The 17,947-nt window shown below is 50.6% G+C and overlaps 1 protein-coding gene across 1 annotated transcript in view; it reads right to left on the reverse strand.

Annotated features, from left to right (window-relative positions):
• Positions 1–17,947, reverse strand: part of NID2 (nidogen 2) — a 51,361-nt gene that overhangs the window by 24,978 nt on the left and 8,436 nt on the right. The window contains 6 exon segments of the mRNA XM_044272439.1: positions 1,259–1,486; positions 9,593–9,793; positions 9,982–10,227; positions 10,513–10,662; positions 11,416–12,026; positions 12,212–12,444. Coding sequence (XP_044128374.1) covers positions 1,259–1,486; positions 9,593–9,793; positions 9,982–10,227; positions 10,513–10,662; positions 11,416–12,026; positions 12,212–12,444 — 1,669 coding nt within the window.

Here is a 17,947-nt window from a genome sequence, read left to right on the forward strand (position 1 = left end):
GCAGTTCTGCAGAAAGTGAACGGAGGGGCCACATGAACACGTGAGCTGCCAATCTATTCATATGGGAACATGGGACTCCAATTCTCCCGATCAGTAGGGGTCCCAACAGTCGGACGATCAGTAGGGGACCCGACTCCCAATCTCCCTATCAGTAGGGGTCCCAGCAATCGGACGATCAGTAGGGGTCCCGACTCCCAATTCTCCCAATCAGTAGGGCTCCCAGCAGTCGGACAATCAGTAGGGATCCCAGCAGTAGGACGATCAGTAGGGGGCCCGACTCCCATTCTCATGATCAGTAGGGGTCTCAGCAGTCAGACGATCAGTAGGGAGGGGGCCCGACTCTCGTTCTCCTGATCAGTAGGGCAACCAGCAGTTGGACGATCAGTAGGAGTCCCACCAGTAGGACGATCAGTAGGGGGCCCGACTCTCATTCTCCTGATCAGTAGGGCTCCCAGCAGTAGGACGATCAGTAGGACTCCCAGCAGGAGGATGATCAGTAGGGCTCCCAGCAGTAGGACGATCAGTAGGGCTCCCAGCAGTAGGACGATCAGTAGGGCTCCCAGCAGTAGGACGATCAGTAGGGCTCCCAGCAGTAGGACGATCAGTAGGGCTCCCAGCAGTAGGACGATCAGTAGGGCTCCCAGCAGTAGGACGATCAGTAGGGGGTCTGACTCCCGTTCTCATGATTAGTAGGGGTCCCAGCAGTCAGACGATCAGTAGGGATCCCAGCAGTAGGACGATCAGTAGGGAACCCGACTCACAATCTCCCAATTAGTAGGGGTCCAGCAGTCGGACGATTAGTAGGGGGCACGACTTCCGTTCTCCCAATCAGTAGGGGTCTTAGCAGTCAGACTGCTACCAATAAGATACTTATCCCCTGTCCTGAGTAAAGGTTTATAATAAGGTTTCTCCCCTTTAACAGGTAGTTTAAATGCAGCTTGCAAAGTTCTGATATGTTTCAGGAGCGGGGAGCCAGTGCCAGGAAGCAGGTAAATAAGCTCCCCTTCAACCCCCACCCATTCTTGCACAATCCCTTTAAAGGTCTGCTTGGAAGTTTACAGCCTCTGGCTGTGACAAGTGATACTTCCCATTCACTGACAGCAAACAGAGATCATGAAAATGGTAAGGAAACAAAACCCAAAGTACATAAGAATAATTATACTTTAAAAGTCTGACCATTCGGTTATGTTTTCCGTAATGATAAAGGACCCCCACCCCCTCTGTATAGAAATGGCTGACATGAATTCTCCAAGCTTACCGTGCACGGATCCGATGTGACTGGTGATGGCGAATCTGAGAACCTTCTCGTCCTTGTTGTAAAGGGCAAACATGCGATCCACAGAGAGTTTCTGGGCGGTGGGGGGGAACCTCTGGGAGTGGACGCAGTCCTGATAGGTGATATTCTGCTTCAGTCGGTAGGACAGTCTCTGCACTTCATTATTTGCGGATGATACGGTGTATTCCCGGTAAGCCGTGGACGTCACAACTGGAAAAAAGTGACATAAAGGGAGTCAGAAGACGCGACCAAGAGGATGGGTGTACATTGTACGTGGCAGGCCATGTAGCAGACCCACCGGCAGAGCTGTGGTCTCCAGCTTGTTGTCCTCTAGATATGGAAAAACTACAACTGCCAGCATGCCCTGTATGCTGGGAGTTGTATTTTTGCAAAAACTAGAAGCCATACCTTAGTGTGGAGACCACTGGTTTAGAGTATGCAATTCTACCCAATAATTCTATGTCAAGCCAGCAACATGGTAGATGATGGTCATTAAAGAGGAGTTGTCGCCTCTCCTGACATGTCTGGTTTAGTCACTACTTGTATTCCCCATGTAATAACTATTCTGGAGCATCTATTTTTACGACTCTGAATTGTGCCATTCTTTTATTACTCCTCTTAGAAGTTATAAATGTTATACTACCTGTTTGCATAAAGATCCAGCTGGATGTCACCAGCTAAATCCAATTAGTGCTGCCACTGTCAGGGACACAGCCGCAACTGGTAACACCCATCTGGACCTTCATTGTAAACTGGTAGCAATTCGTTAATAACGTCTTGCAGGAATAATAAAGGAATTGTACAACACAGAGTCATAGAATAGATGCTCCAGAATTGCTATTACATGGGGAATACAAGTGGTAACTAAAGCAGACAAGTCAGGAGAGGTGACAGACCATCTTTTAAATTACAAACTATATCCTGCATTCTATTCATCCTGTATTATACTCCAGAGCTGCACTCACTATTCTGCTGGTGGAGTCACTGTGTACATACATTACTTATCCTGTACTGATCCTGAGTTACATCCTGTATTATACTCCAGAGCTGCACTCACTATTCTGCTGATGCAGTCACTGTGTACATACATTACTTATCCTGTACTGATCCTGAGTTACATCCTGTATTATACTGCAGAGCTGCACTCACTATTCTGCTGGTGCAGTCACTGTGTACATACATTACATTATCCTGTACTGATCCTGAGTTACATCCTGTATTATACTCCAGAGCTGCACTCACTATTCTGCTGGAGCAGTCACTGTGTACATACATTACTTATCCTGTACTGATCCTGAGTTACATCCTGTATTATACTCCAGAGCTGCACTCACTATTCTGCTGGTGCAGTCACTGTGTACATACATTACTTATCCTGTACTGATCCCGAGTTACATCCTGTATTATACTCCAGAGCTGCACTCACTATTCTGCTGATGCAGTCACTGTGTACATACATTACATTACTTATCCTGTACTGATCCTGAGTTACATCCTGTATTATACTCCAGAGCTGCACTCACTATTCTGCTGGTGGAGTCACTGTGTACATACATTACATTACTTATCCTGTACTGATCCTGAGTTACATCCTGTATTATACTCCAGAGCTGCACTCACTATTCTGCTGGTGCAGTCACTGTGTACATACATTACTTATCCTGTACTGATCCTGAGTTACATTCTGTATTATACTCCAGAGCTGCACTCACTATTCTGCTGGTGCAGTCACTGTGTACATTACTTAGGCTACATGCACACAACCGTGCTGTTTTTTGCGGTCCGCAAACCGTGGATCCGCAAAAGACGGAAGCCGCCCATGTACCTTCCGCAATTTGCGGAACGGGCGGCCATTGATATAACTGCCTATTCTTAGAATAGGACATGTTATTATTTTTTTCGGGCCGCGGAACAGAGCAACGGATGCGGACAGCACACGGAGTGCTATCCGCATCTTTTGCGGCCCCATTGAAGTGAATGGGTCCGCATCAGAGCCGCCAAAACGGCGGCTCGGATGCGGACCCCAACAACGGCCGTGTGCATGAGGCCTTATCCTGTACTGATCCTGAGTTACATCCTGTATTATACTCCAGAGCTGCACTCACTATTCTGCTGGTGCAGTCACTGTGTACATACATTACTTATCCTGTACTGATCCTGAGTTACATCCTGTATTATACTCCAGAGCTGCACTCACTATTCTGCTGGTGGAGTCACTGTGTACATACATTACTTATCCTGTACTGATCCTGAGTTACATCCTGCATTATACACCAGAGCTGCACTCACTATTCTGCTGGTGCTGTCACTGTGTACATACATTACTTATCCTGTACTGATCCTGAGTTTTACATCAGACACGGAGGCTTCATATTGCTTTCTCTTCCTTTACTGATCACCATAGCAGCAAGGAGAAACAAAAAACAAATGCAAATGGTCACCATAGTAACCCATATGTCCCACCCCTACAGCCCCCATATAAGGCTGTGTCCAAGGTGGCACTTCCTCTTTCTTGCTGCTCACCAGATAAGTGACATTTTATTTTATCTGCTGGCTGTTATTCCCTAAGTGTTTAATTCTGGCTATTCCCCGGGTTATATTTCTCCCCTGGGGTTTTGTTTTCTCCTTTAGGTGTTGACGTTTAGGCAGCGAGATATAAAGATATATTTTATCTTTGTTCCCCTGTCGGGGCATCCTCTGCCTACCCCAGTAGTTCTGGGACCTGATCGTGCGCGGCGTTTTCCCTGGGGCCCCTTCCGCTCATCCCCTCTCTGCTACAGCAGGAAGCAGGGTTATGTGCAGTGCCGTCGCTTCGGTGGTCTAACTTTGTTTATCCCCTGGGACTTTTACTTGGGACTCCACACAGTGCCGGGCCGATTCTCTGGCTTCGCCGCCATTTTACCTCCCCTGTGCTGGGCTCTCCCCTCAGGCACGCCCCTCACCTTGCGCGCGTCTTCGCTCTGGTCGGCGCCCTTTTTCTTCCCGCTTTCGCGCTCGCTCTGGCTGACTGGAGCGAGATCTCGCGAGATTCCGGCGGCCATTTTGGTTCCCGTTCCCGCGAGATCTCGCTTCATCCGGTCTCCTGCGTGACGGCTGCCGGTTCCTCTGTATTAGCGCTCCTGTCCTCTCGCTCCTGGGGTGATTAACCCCTTAGTTAACTGGCGCTGCGTTTTTCTTGGCCTCCGGCTCTCCTCTTTGCCCTCTCTTTACAGGTGCCCTGTTTCTTTTGCTTAAGCAGCATGGACCCCTCGGCCCAATCTCCCCCTAGGGGTGGAACCTCTGGCAATATTAGTCCCCCTGGCTCAGACTCACAGGCGCAACTCATCCAGCGCTCTGTGTCTGATGCAATCCTGCAGGCCATGGGGTCCATGTCCACGGTTTTGTCCCAGACCATCTCCCAGGCCCTGTCTGCACACCCCCTAGCTGGGGCCAGACTGGCTCCACCTGAGACTGCACAGCACTCTTTTGCTGCTGAACCTCCTGTTGGACAGGAGACGATGACCGGTGGGTTGATGACCACCACAGACGACGCGCTGAGGTCGCGTAAGAGAGCTTGTCCCCGCCAGGCTGACAAATCGCGGGTGTGGAAGCACGCTAGAGCCCTAGCAGATGCCGTCTCTGACTCGGATCTGGGTTCGGGCCCGGAGGATCCAGCAGAGGCTTCTGATTTTTCTGTGGAGGATGACTCCCCTCGGGGGTCCGACCCCATTGCCACTCCCCCTGCTATGCCTTTAGCTAGAGGTTCCTCCACTACCTCAGCTGACAATTTACCTTTGGACTCCTCCGGGGCCCCCATGTTTGACCCTGAGGCCCTCCATCATCCCAGATCAGCGGAGTGGCTCCCCGAGTCCCAGATTAGTAGCTATCTGGAGCATTGGGCCCGCCGTCCTCTGTCCAAAGAGGCGCGCAGTAAACTACGGGCTGAGTGCCCTCGGCCCATTATACCCCATAAGGTCTGCGACACGCCCGTCGTGGACCCAAAGATGACCCAGTTTTTGTCTAAGTCTGGGTGGAATGCCAAGAAGGGTCTAGATTCGGCCCTTAGAGGCTGCCAGGATAAGCTTCTGGATATTTTCGGCCCACTGGCAAAGATCATGGAGTTGGCGGAGTCCGCCAGACAGGAGGGTTCCCACATTGACCCGGAGGAGCTCACGGGCTGGGCCCAGAGGGCGATTTGCATCGCCGGGGGAACCAATGCGTCCCTATCTGTGGAGAGGCGCAAGGCCATCCTGCTTAGGATAGACCCCAAGCTCATCAATCTCGCCCAGACGGAGACGGGCAAAGAGGCGGAAGGCCTACTTTTTGGGGACTCCTTTATTAAGGACCTCAGCCGCTTCGTCGGCACGTTTTCCGCTCTGGACAAGGCGCAGGCCACTATGCGCAAAGTCTTCCAGGGCCGGGTCTCTCACAGGGCCGGCAGCAACAGGGGCCGTCTGTCCGGCCGTTCCAGCACCCGAGGCAGGGGTGTTTCCAGAGGCTCCTTCTCCCAGCGAGCTGCGTTTCAAGACCAGCGGTCTCCCCAGACGTTCTTCCCATCCAGAGGGGGACAATGGCGCTCCCGTTCCTTCCGAGGAAACACGGCTCCCCGCAAGTCTTCCGGTAAGTCAGACCCCGGTCGGGGATTCTTCGGTACCTTATGTAGGGGGCAGGCTTCGGCATTTTTTACCCGCTTGGGAACTAATCACATCAGACCCGTGGGTTCTGGGGACGGTCAGGGGCTTCTCCATAGAGCTCATAGACGCCCCTTGCTCGGTGCAGCTCCCGCCGGCCCCTCTGCGGAGGGGATCGGACTCCGCTCGGGTGGACGAGGAGCTCTCTTCCCTTTTCCTCAAGGGGGCCATAGAGAGAGCTCACGGTCACTCAAGGGGGGTGATAAGCAACATTTTCTTAGTCCAGAAGAAAGGGGGGCAGATGCGTCCCGTCATCAATCTCCGGGCGCTAAACAGCATCGTGCGGTACCGTCACTTCAAGATGGAGGGCATCCATCTACTTCGGGACCTCCTTTCCCCCGGGGATTGGCTCGTGAAGCTGGATCTGAAGGACGCGTACCTGACGGTCTCGGTGGCCCCCCAGTCCAGGGATCTCCTTCGTTTCCTCTGGAAGGGCGAGGTTTGGAGATTCACATGCCTTCCATTCGGCTTGTCGTCGGCTCCGTGGTGTTTCACCAAGCTCCTGCGTCCGGTCATGGCCTGGCTGAGGAGTCGCGGGGTGCGCCTCATAATTTATCTGGACGACATCCTCCTGATGCATCAGTCCAGATCGTCGCTGCTGCAACACCTCCGATGGACGTCGGATCTCCTGGAGTCGCTCGGTTTCCTACTCAACTTGGAGAAGTCTTGGCTCACTCCCTCCCAGAGGTTGGACTTCCTCGGCTTCACGGTGGACTCGATCTCGGAATCCCTCAGCCTGCCGGGGGACAAGTTACGGTCCATTCGCAAGGAACTGCGGCGGGCGTTGGCCAGTGCCCACCTGTCCCTGCGTCATCTAGCCCGCATCATCGGCCTACTGGCATCCTCCATACAGGCGGTCTTCCCGGCGCCCTTGCATTACCGGGCCCTGCAGCGCTTGAAGATTGCGCACCTCCGCTCGGGGGCCTCCTTTGCGGACTTGGTGGCCTTGGATTCGGAGGCCAAGGAAGAGATCCGTTGGTGGATCGCCAATCTGGAAGCTTGGAACGGCAGGGCGATTTTTGGCTTCCAGCCGGAGTTCACCATCGAGTCGGATGCCAGCCTTCAGGGCTGGGGAGCACACTGCGACGGGGTCTCCACCGGGGGGCCTTGGTCGCAGGTCGAGACGCGCTTGCACATCAATGCCCTAGAGTTGCTGGCCGGCTCTTTGGCCGTCAAGAGTTTTACCAACGGTTTGGCCAATGCATGTATCCGTCTCCGGATGGACAATATTTCAGCGGTTCGCTACATCAACCGTTTGGGCGGAACCCAGTCGGCCACCCTGGCGGGGTTGGCGAAGGATTTTTGGGCGTATTGTCTCTCCAGGGACATCATGGTGCAAGCCGAGTACCTGCCGGGACTTCACAACGTACGGGCGGATTGGAGTTCCCGCCATCTTACGGACGGCAGCGACTGGCAGTTGGACCCGTCGATTTTCTCGGTGGTGTCGTCCAGATGGGGACCCTTTTCCGTGGACTTGTTCGCCTCCCGGCTCAACGCTCACCTCCCTCGGTTCTACAGTTGGCGCCCGGATCCGGAGGCGATGGCGGCGGACGCGTTTCTGCAGGACTGGTCCTCCGGCCTTCTCTATGCTTTTCCCCCATTCATGATGATTCCTCGGATGCTTCTCCAAGTGCGTCGCCATCGGGCGGAGTTGGTGGCGATAGTCCCGTTCTGGGAATCTCAGGTATGGTTCCCGTCTCTCCTGGAGCTTCTGGTGGACATCCCAGTCCTTCTACCGAACCCGACCTCTCTCCTGCGCTGCCCTCAGGGGACTCCCCACCCCCTGCTCCTGGACGGATCCCTCCGTTTGATGGCCTGCCGGCTCTCAGGACTCCAGGAGCGGTCGACGGAATTTCGGAGGCAGCTAGGCGCCTCTTGGACGACGCTTGGGCTCCCGGCACCCGAAAATCTTATCGGGCGGCCTGGCGAACTTGGGCTGGCTGGTGCCTGGAACGGGACCTGGATCCCGTTTCAGCTCCTGTAGCTCAGTTGCTGCAATTCCTCACCTCTCTGTTTGAAGGGGGTAAGGCTTACAGGACGATCAACCTTTTTCGTTCGGCGATCTCTTCGTCGCACCTAGGGTTTGATGGCGTTCCGGCTGGACAGCATCCTTCCGTTTCGCGCCTCCTCCGAGGCGCACGTCTTTCTCGGCCTCCCCGCCCGAGGTTTTCTTCCACTTGGGATGTTTCCCTGGTACTTACCTTTTTGTCCTCTTGGCCTTCCAATGCTGACCTTTCCTTACGTCAGCTTTCCGCGAAGTTGCTCACGCTCTTTTGCTTGATTTCTTGTAAAAGAGTTTCTGATGTGCGGGCTCTGGACCACGACGCCAGATCCTTCACCCCGGAGGGCGTGTCATTTAACATTTCTAGACGCACGAAGACGAACATCCGGGTCGTCTCGTATCCCAGCTTTCCAGCTTCCCCGGCCTTGTGTCCGGTGGCTTGCTTGAAAGAGTACGAGGCCAGGACTCGTCCTCACAGGTCTCCGACTGTGCCGCAGTTGTTTCTCTCCATCCGTCACCCGTTCGGCCCGGTGACTAGTCCCACCTTGGCCCGTTGGTTAAAATGGGTTATGGCTCTTGCCGGTGTGGACACTTCGGTGTTTACAGCTCATTCGGCGCGCGGGGCGACGTCTACCTCCTTGGCGGTCTCGGGTGCTCGCCTGGAGGACATCCTACGATTGGCGGACTGGTCGAGTTCCTCCACGTTCCGTGAGTATTATTTCCGTCCTCCTCCTCATTTATTTGATCCCTTGGTTAACCAGCTTTGAACTAGCAATATGAAGCCTCCGTGTCTGATGTAAAACTTAATGATTTTCCTAGTCTACGACGTAAAGTCATAGTTTTATTAAGACACGGAGGCGAATATTGCCCTCCCTTCCCTCCCCTGGACTCTGGTTGTATGGGGGGGTGTGTTTGGCCGCTTACCTCTACTTAGTGGGTAGGCAGGTTTTGGGTCTGTTGGTACGCTGGGAGGGTTCAGTTGTTCGCCATTATGTGCTCGTGCTTGATTGTATGCTTACCATCGGCCTGGACCTGTGTGTCCACTGGAGATGGGTTTTGGCTGGTGCCATGACCTCGCTTTATCGGTGTTTATCTCTCTTGTTCTTTCAGGTTGAGCCTTCCTGCCCTTGATTGCTCCTGTTTTGGATGAGGTTGTTCCCTTCGGCTCCTGCTGCTTCCACGTTGGATGTGCTGGGAGTCTTGGATGTTGGTTCCAGTCCGTCTCCTGATGTGGATCCTGTCGCTGGAGAGTTCCTGCTTGGATTCTGAGGGTTTCGTTGACGCGGATTGTTCTTGGACTGTTCCTGAGTTGCTGTTCATTGGTTGTTATGGACTGGTTCGCAGAGAAAGAGGAAGTGCCACCTTGGACACAGCCTTATATGGGGGCTGTAGGGGTGGGACATATGGGTTACTATGGTGACCATTTGCATTTGTTTTTTGTTTCTCCTTGCTGCTATGGTGATCAGTAAAGGAAGAGAAAGCAATATTCGCCTCCGTGTCTTAATAAAACTATGACTTTACGTCGTAGACTAGGAAAATCATTAAGTTACATCCTGTATTATACTCCAGAGCTGCACTCACTATCCTGCTGGTGGAGTCACTGTGTACATACATTACTTATCCTGTATGGATCTGGAGTATTACCTGAACCAGAGTACTGGTAGATTTCGTAGTACGGGTTGATCTGGACAGTTGAGGTCTCGGGGATAAATGGTATCTGGCCTTTTATGGTGGTTCTTAGGTGGATGTAGTTATCTGCATCGAAACCATTCGCAACCTGTGTGATGTGGACGACTTCTCCTCCCGGGGAAAACACAGCTTCAATGTTGTGGACAAATTTCGCTCCTACGTGAAAAGGAAGAACAACTCACAGTCAGAGCAGCGGAGCCATAAAGTAAGACGTAAAGCTTGTACGGCAGACACTCCCATAGACATGCTTGCTAGGCTCGGCCGAGCATGCATGTGTTTTCAGGGAGAGATGAATAAGCTGCTGCCATATATGGGGGAACTGAATAGAATTTGCATGAACTCACCAGTTATACTGAACCCGTTCTGATGTCCAGGTTTTTCCAATGCAAAAAGCCAACCAAAAAGTCCTCCAATGGCGGTTAAAGGAGTTAGTGACCAGGACGCAGGCTCCGGGACCTGACTGATGGCGGTGTAAGCTCTTCCATCATTCACCACTATGTAAGCGTGCATGTCTATGCTATCAAAGCTGACGGACGTCTGTCCCACAAGCAGGTTTCCGCTCACTTTACCATTGACTCTGTGTGGAGCACCTGACAAGACGAACACATGAATATGGAGACAGTCAGTAAGCTCCAGCACCGGAACATGGCCACTTTCTAACAAAAACAGCGCCTCACCTGTCCACAGGTTGTGTGTGGTATTGCAGCTCGGCCACAATCACTCCAGTGGAGCTGATCTGTAATACCAGACACAACCCATGGACAGAGGTGGTGCTGTTACTGGAAGAAAGCTGCCACGTTTTTCCTAATTCTAGAGATCCCCTTAAAGCCACTTAGGTCCAGAAGAACAGGACCCTATACTCGGCCCCAGGTTACCTTTGGGTAAGCAGTGCACTCCATTGCCGTAGTAATTGTCCTGGCAGTGACAGCAGAATCCGGTCGCGTAGTCAATGCAGAAGGCGTACTGTGAGCAGTGCCCAGGTTTCCTCTCGCAGGTCTCTCTACTGACGGGGTTAAAAGTGAGCACTGGAGACGAGAGAAATGGAGGCAAAATGTCAAAGTGTTTCATCAAATCAAATCAAACGAAAGGATCTCAAAAAGTTCTCAGCGAGACCCAGGCCGCACTCAGAGGTCAGCACTGCCGCTGCAACGTTTGCAAGAAAGCATTTAAAGGGGTATTCCCATCTCAGACATTTACGGCGCAAGGACGGAGGTTCCACCCGCTGTAGATGGAGAGGTGGCCGCCATTCTTGAGAGGAGGGACCCACATCTATCAGACGTTCACAGCACATCTGTGGATATGCCATACAAAAATGGCTGATCAGTGGGGATGCATGCCCCCCCCCCCCCACCAATCATATACTGACCCCTCCAGAGGATAGACCATCATTATCCAAGTCCTGAAAAAACCCTTTAAGACTCTCTAGGTTCAGAAAACTGGAAAATTCTAAAAATTCCACAACTGGCATGTGATGATTAGGCTCTGTTCACACCTTCTCCTCCGCCACAGAACTAGAAAATCTAATACAATGGAGTTCTGGAACCATCCTAGGATGGACACCCACAGGACCTGACAGACCCCACCGACTTATAATGAGTCTATCAAGCCTCCATCATGGTGTCCATTACTTTGATGATAAGAACTGCTGTTCAATTTTTCACGTCAAGTCTCACAGAATTTCCAGGAGGCTCCTCACGAGCTGGAAGATTGGGCAACACCATATTGCTAGAAACCGCAGGCAGTAGAGGGCGACCTATTTGTACGACATTTGTACTTACCGTCAGTGTCAAATCCTCCCGTCTCATCGTATCCATTAATGCGACCGCTCCTAAAAACCAAATCAGGAATCTCTTGATCGATTTGCGGATTTGGCGTCACAAATGGCTGAGAAGGATATTTTCTGGTCTCATAAGATGGTTCACTGCCAAGATCTCTATTATCTGAAGGCTGGATCTGAGGTTCCCCCAAGGGGTTCCCTAAACCATACGGAGTCCAGCTAGGCTCGTTCTGAGATGGAGGTAAAGGGTTGTTGGGCGGATAGTAGGGTAATGACTCCTGTTCCGCCTCTTCAACGATACCCAGCGTGGCCGTATCATCGATGCCCAAGAATCCAGTGTTGACATTTGCATTGTCCGTTGCAGCCTGCTCCGTAGTTGGACCAGGAGGGTAGTCCCCATCTGTATCATCGTAATTCTCATCGTAGTTGTTGTCCCCAGTGAGATGGTTTTCTTGCTCTCCGCGTTCAGGGAAATCATTGTGGGAGTTGATCAGAGGTATGAACCGTTCTTGGGCATGGACGTTCACCACTTTAGCCGGTATCACATTGTCCAGCTCGGAAATGCTACCAATGTGGAAGACCCAAACTCCCGGGACCCCAACATTACTTGTTCTAAAAAAATATAAAAGAGGAAGAATATGTATTTAGACAGAGAAAATCAAGGCCGCCATTCTCAAGGCCAGATTTCTATCGTCTGGCGCCAGCAAGACTGGATTTTCCATACTATCTGAGACCATTTTGACATGTGACATGGAATGAATTCTTCTAGGCCACATCTGATGGTAGGTTGCACTTACTGATACAGATTCTTCACGGATTGTTCACTGTTGGTGACGCTATAAAAAGGAGCTTCTCTCTTCAAGATTTCAGACTCTCCTCGGCTAAATCCCACTCTGGCTGGGAGCTCAAGGTGGACGTTATAGGACTCTTTAGGCCTGGTCCCAAAAAACTGGAGTCCATGTTCAGGGTACAGGAATATGGCGTAGGAATCGGATTCATCGTAAGCTAGAACAGCCTGGAATGTGTTAAACTGTGGAAACAAAAGACATTTTGGTCAGCAAAGTCAACTCTTGATATATATATACACATGGCGGCCATAGGCTCTACTGGTGGCCTTCTTTGCAGGCAATGTATACTGGACGATGGCCAAGAGAAACCAAGTCATTCCTCACCTTTAATGTTGTCACCTACGGTAATGTAACGTGAGGAGATGGTACAACTTATTAATACTGCAACCTAGACACCATCACTATGAACCTTGCATTGGGTGAAACCTTGTGTTGCTGACCCCCCCCCCCCTATATATGGCAAAGTTATACCGGGTACACATGTGGTGCCTATATTGGTTTTCCCATATGTATCCCCTATCCACATTGTGACCCCTACCAATCACAAGAATGGGGTCCTGTGTGTCCTCAACCCTCGTGCCACCACAAATCTATAGGAGTGCTGGAGATAGTAGGGTATAGCATGAGCTCTGCTCCATTCAAATGGGGGGGAACACAGGGACCCCAGATCTCATGATCTTTGAGGGGTCCCTGCTGTGGGCTCCTGAGCAATCAGACATGTATCCTGTGGATAGGGGATAAGTATTGTTTGAGAAAAAAAACCTTTCATTACCAACGTCAGTATGGTACCTATAGTACACTGCTGTTACTGAAAACTTTCGACATCTCCTACCAACCCCCACATTGGCCCACACCCACAGGTATATTAGAAATGTGCAGCCACTATTGAAAAAGGAATTGCCAGTTCTCATGAATAGAAAAAGAACAAACTGCCCCATTCCTTTACCCGGCTGCCCGCAGGACAACAATTCTGTTCCTGCCAAAACACTTCTTGGAAATATTCATTTCCATCTGAGCGGAGCAGGCGGCCGTTCACCTCATTAGTGTTTCGCTTGCACTTTTTTACACTGCTGAGCGGCTGCAGATTGCACGGCCCCAGAAACAATGGATCAAAGAGCACTCGCAGGGACGGTTCTGTTAGAAAGGACACCCAGGACTGCGAGTGCCAAAAACCCAGACTGCGAATAACATCCGTCCTGCTTCAGTGCAGTCTGCTGAAGTAACGGGGGCAGCGTAATGGAGACCATAGCGGGATTCTCACAGCCTCCGCATCCCAAGAGATCTAAATAGTCCTTCGGTTTACAACACAAAAAAATTGTACAAAATTGCTGTAAAAGTTTTCAAAAATTGCATTTGTAAAAAGGGGCATTATGATAGGATGTAATGATTGGGTAAAGTTCGACTTAAAAGGGGTCCTCTCACTTCAGCCAATGGCATTTATCATGTAGAGGACGTTAATACAAGGCACTTACTAATGCATTGTGATTCTCCATATTGACTCCTTTGCTGGCTGGATTCATTTTTCCATCACATTATACACTGCTCTTATCCAAGGGGTTACGACCACCCTGCAATCAAGCAGTGGTGGTCGTGCTTTACATCAGGCGTGCTCAACCCGCGGCCCTCCAGCTGTTGTAAAACTCCAATTCCCACAATGCCCTGCTGTAGGCTGATAGCTGTAGGCTGTTCGGGCATGCTGGGAGTTGTAGTTTTGAAACAGCTGGAGGGCTGCAGGTTGAGCATGCCTGCTCTACATGATAGATGCCACTGGCTGAAGTGAGACAACCCCTTTAAGTCAAGTTTTTCCCTGGAACTGTATAGTTTGTCTTTGTTTTTTACCACCAAGTGGCACCTCCACCAATCGGCAGTTTGAAGAGGCCTCGGCTAGTGTCATCACGTTCATCGGTCACATGGGCTATGTGCTTCTCAGCCCTATTCAAGTGAATGGGGCTAAGTTGCAATACCAAGCACGGCCACTATACAATGGACAGCTTATGAATGATTTGCTAGCAGTTTAGCAATGAAGGTTCAGATGGGTGTTACATGGGAAATGCAAGTAAATACTAAAACAAACAAGTCAGGAGAGGCGACAGCTCTGCTTTAAAGAAGGTGGAAGGTTAATCAGAAAACCAAACCTAGAGTCAACAATCAGTGTGACTATTGGTACTGGGCGAGAAGCCTTTAGAGTCTCAGTCCCAACTGTTTGCCAGGACATTTCCAGTATACTGATAAGGATGCAGTGTTTCATCAGGGCAGAACATAACATTGCAGATCTTAGATCCAAGAGCGTAGACGACCAGTCAAGGAGAATCTCCATAAAGTTAGCTGCCAGTTCCAAACGCCATGTTCTAGGCGCTTCTTTGGACTGGTTCTACCTTTACTGACCGGATTCAGCCAAGAAGGTATGGTGAAGATAAAGTCACCGGAGGAAGAACTGGAAGCCGGGTAACAATGAGCTGGTGGAAAGATGTCCTGGAGGATGTTTTCCACGTTAGCTCCCTGGATGACAATATGACTGCATGACTCAAGGTCTCCATATCTGCCCCATGTTCAGGTGCATTCCTTCATTACTACGGATTTCCTGCATCTTGGGGCTAAGATCCAGCCGAACAATACGACAGCCAGCAATGTCATTAGGAAGCGCTGATCAAGAAACCTCAACGGCAACTCAAAGGGAACGTTCAGACTGTGACAAAATCCATGGCAAATCCCAGTACTGCGGTTTCTGCCGTGGGTTTTCACGTGGACCTGCTCTAGGTTTGGCACAATTGAATGGGGCTGAAGTGTGAGCCACCTCCCGGTGCGGTTTCACGGGGTGCCTGTGCGGTAACCACACCAAGACTGGACGCGGTCTGGAAAACAGTGTGTCAAAAATCCTCTGCAGTATGAACGGAGGATAACAAAAGTGTCCTGCTGCTGGGACCCCAATGATCAGCGGTAACCAGTTGTCCTGCAGCACTACCACAGGCGAAGAGAGGCATTACACAGTTCCCATTACAATCAAGTCCTTTAATCAATTCTTGGGTCCTCCAGAGAGCCGCTCATTACTTTGACTATAAGAAGAAGGCCCTGAATGTTGGATCCTCCCCTCTATTAAATTATTATTAGGCAAATCGACACATTCCTTGAAGCCAGGCACAAGAAACTCATCCCTGCCTCCCATTCCAGTAACAGAAATCTGTGGCAATAATCTGTAGGAGCCGCCATTAGCTACGCTCACCAGGTGACGGGAATGTCTTCCATATGTCGGACTGACGGGAGGATGCTCCCATTCCTCCAGCATGTCTGCAGCTGTGCCACCATCTCATTCCATAAAATCCAGTTTACAAGTTTTAATTTTTTTTCCCCCTCACGCTGGTATTTTCTGTAAAAACACACAAAACCCCCGTCCTCCGGCTACAAAGACCCTTTTTAATTAGTTTAGGAAAAAGCCTTGTCCAAATAAACTTAACGTGATCTGGAAATTGACCCCCCACCGGAGGCTCTGCACTTGATCCTGGCAGGGGGGAGCCTGTAATGACACATGCAGCGGAGTATGGTAATGACGGTATAAACAGTCACTGCAGGCTAGCTAAGGGGGGGGGGGGGGGTGCGCAAATGGGAACAAGGTGGGAAAAAAGCATGCTGGGAAATTCACATGCAGTGGTGCATACGAGGAGTTAGACGGTAGTCGTGCACTTCATGTATGAGGATGAAGATGCAATGACACTTCAGATGGGAGAGCAGATCGAGGGGGCGCTTACAGCTGAGTCAACAAGAGCTGCCGGGGGTCAGGTAAAAGGAACTGGTCAAATTCCCAGGGGAAGCAGAAAACAGAAGAAAAGTCTGCAATCTGAGGGATAAAGCGAGGTCTTGAAGATATTCATAAAACAGCCGTGGGTAACATTAGAGGCGACCGCACATTGACCGCAGCGTAGCACAGGCCGCGGTGGCCGTCAGGTCCATGATTCAATCCCAGCAAAACTCAAGACTGGGTGACCAAAAAGAGGTGCAAATACCATCACATTTACCATCACGTCCAGCTCCCAAAAATCCTAATTGATTTTGCCTGGAGAGGCCATGGCCAGACAGATATCAAACGAATTGTCATCAACGTGATATATGGAAGGCCCCGGGTTTACCTGGAGCCATGAGCAGGGGAACCCTACACAATGTCCATATATGCCCTAACAAGGCAGATGGTAAGGCCTAGGGTGACCCCTTTAAAGAGGTTGTCCAAGATTTTGATATTGATGGCTTATCCTCAGAACTGGTTCTCAATATCAGATCGGCGGGGGGTCCGACTCCCAGCACCCCCACCCTTCAGCTGTTTGAAGAGGCCGCAGAGTTCAGCGAGTGCTGCGACCTCTTTCTAGGTCACATGGCCTAGGTACAGTTCAAGTGAATGGAGCTAAGTCTACTTTCACACTGGCGTTTTGGCTTTCCGTTTGTGAGATCCGTTCAGGATCAGTTTTGCCCTAATGTATTCTGAATGGAAAAGGATCCGCTCAGAATGCCTCAGTTTGCCTCCGTTCTGTCTCCATTCCGCCTTGGAGGCCGTTTGCAGCGTTTTGGTGTCCGTCTGATGAAACTGAGCCAAACGGATCCGTCCTGACACACAATGTAAGTCAATGGGGACGGATCCGTTTTCTATGACACAATAGAAAACTGATCCGTCCTCCATTGACTTTCAATGGTGTTCAAGACGGATCCGTTTTGGCTGTGTTGAAGATAATACAAACTGATCAGTTCTGAACGGATGCAGAGGGTTGTATTATCTGAACGGATCCGTCTGTGCAGACCAATGACGGATCCGCACCAAACGCGAGTGTGAAAGTAGCCTAAGCTGCAATACCAAGCACAGCTGCTATACAATGTACAGAGCTGCGCTTGGTAAGCTGCGAGTAGGCCCTGGCGCTCACTGGAGCACCGCGGCCCCCTCAGACAGCTGATCGGTGAGGCTGCCAGGGTGTCAGAACCCTGCAGATCTGACATTGATTACCTATCTTGAGGATAGGTCATTAGTATTAAATACCCGGAAAACCCCTTTAAGGGCTCATGCACACGACCGTTGTTGTTTTGCGGCCCATTTTTCACAGATCCGTTGTTCCATATCTGAGGTTTTTTTCCCCCTCAGCTTTAAGTCCTCTTCCGTTCCATTATTCCACAAAACATATCCATATGGTTTCTGTATGCGATCCGTTTTTTTGCGGAACGGAAACTAAAACAGTAACTTATTAATCACCATTAAACACATGAGCAATATGGGCTGGGCATAGCATTTCTACTGTATGGATCCGCAAAATATGTATGTGTTCCGTGTGCGTTTTGTATTTTTTGCAGACCCATTGACTTGAATGGGGCCTCGGGCCGTGATTTGTGGACAATAGGACATGCACTACTTTTTTGCGGAACAGAAATATGAAATACGGAAACAGAATGCACATGGAGTGCCTTTCTTTGTTTTTGGGGACCCATTGAAGTGAATGGTTCCGCATACGGTCTGCAAAAAAAAAAACACGGAACGGAAGCAAAAAGAAAATACGTTCGTGTGCATGAGCCCTAACTTTCAGAAGTTCCCCCTCAACCCATAAGATGGAGCGGAGAGCAACTCAATGTAACGCTAGAGTGAGCGGATTCTTGGGAGGGTCTTCACTGTCTCCCCCTTTACTGAGGCTCAGCCGTCTTACTGTGCGGCGGTTACTG

The sequence above is a fragment of the Bufo gargarizans genome, chromosome 11 (assembly GCF_014858855.1).
Source record: "Bufo gargarizans isolate SCDJY-AF-19 chromosome 11, ASM1485885v1, whole genome shotgun sequence".
NCBI classification, from domain to species: Eukaryota; Metazoa; Chordata; class Amphibia; order Anura; family Bufonidae; genus Bufo; species Bufo gargarizans.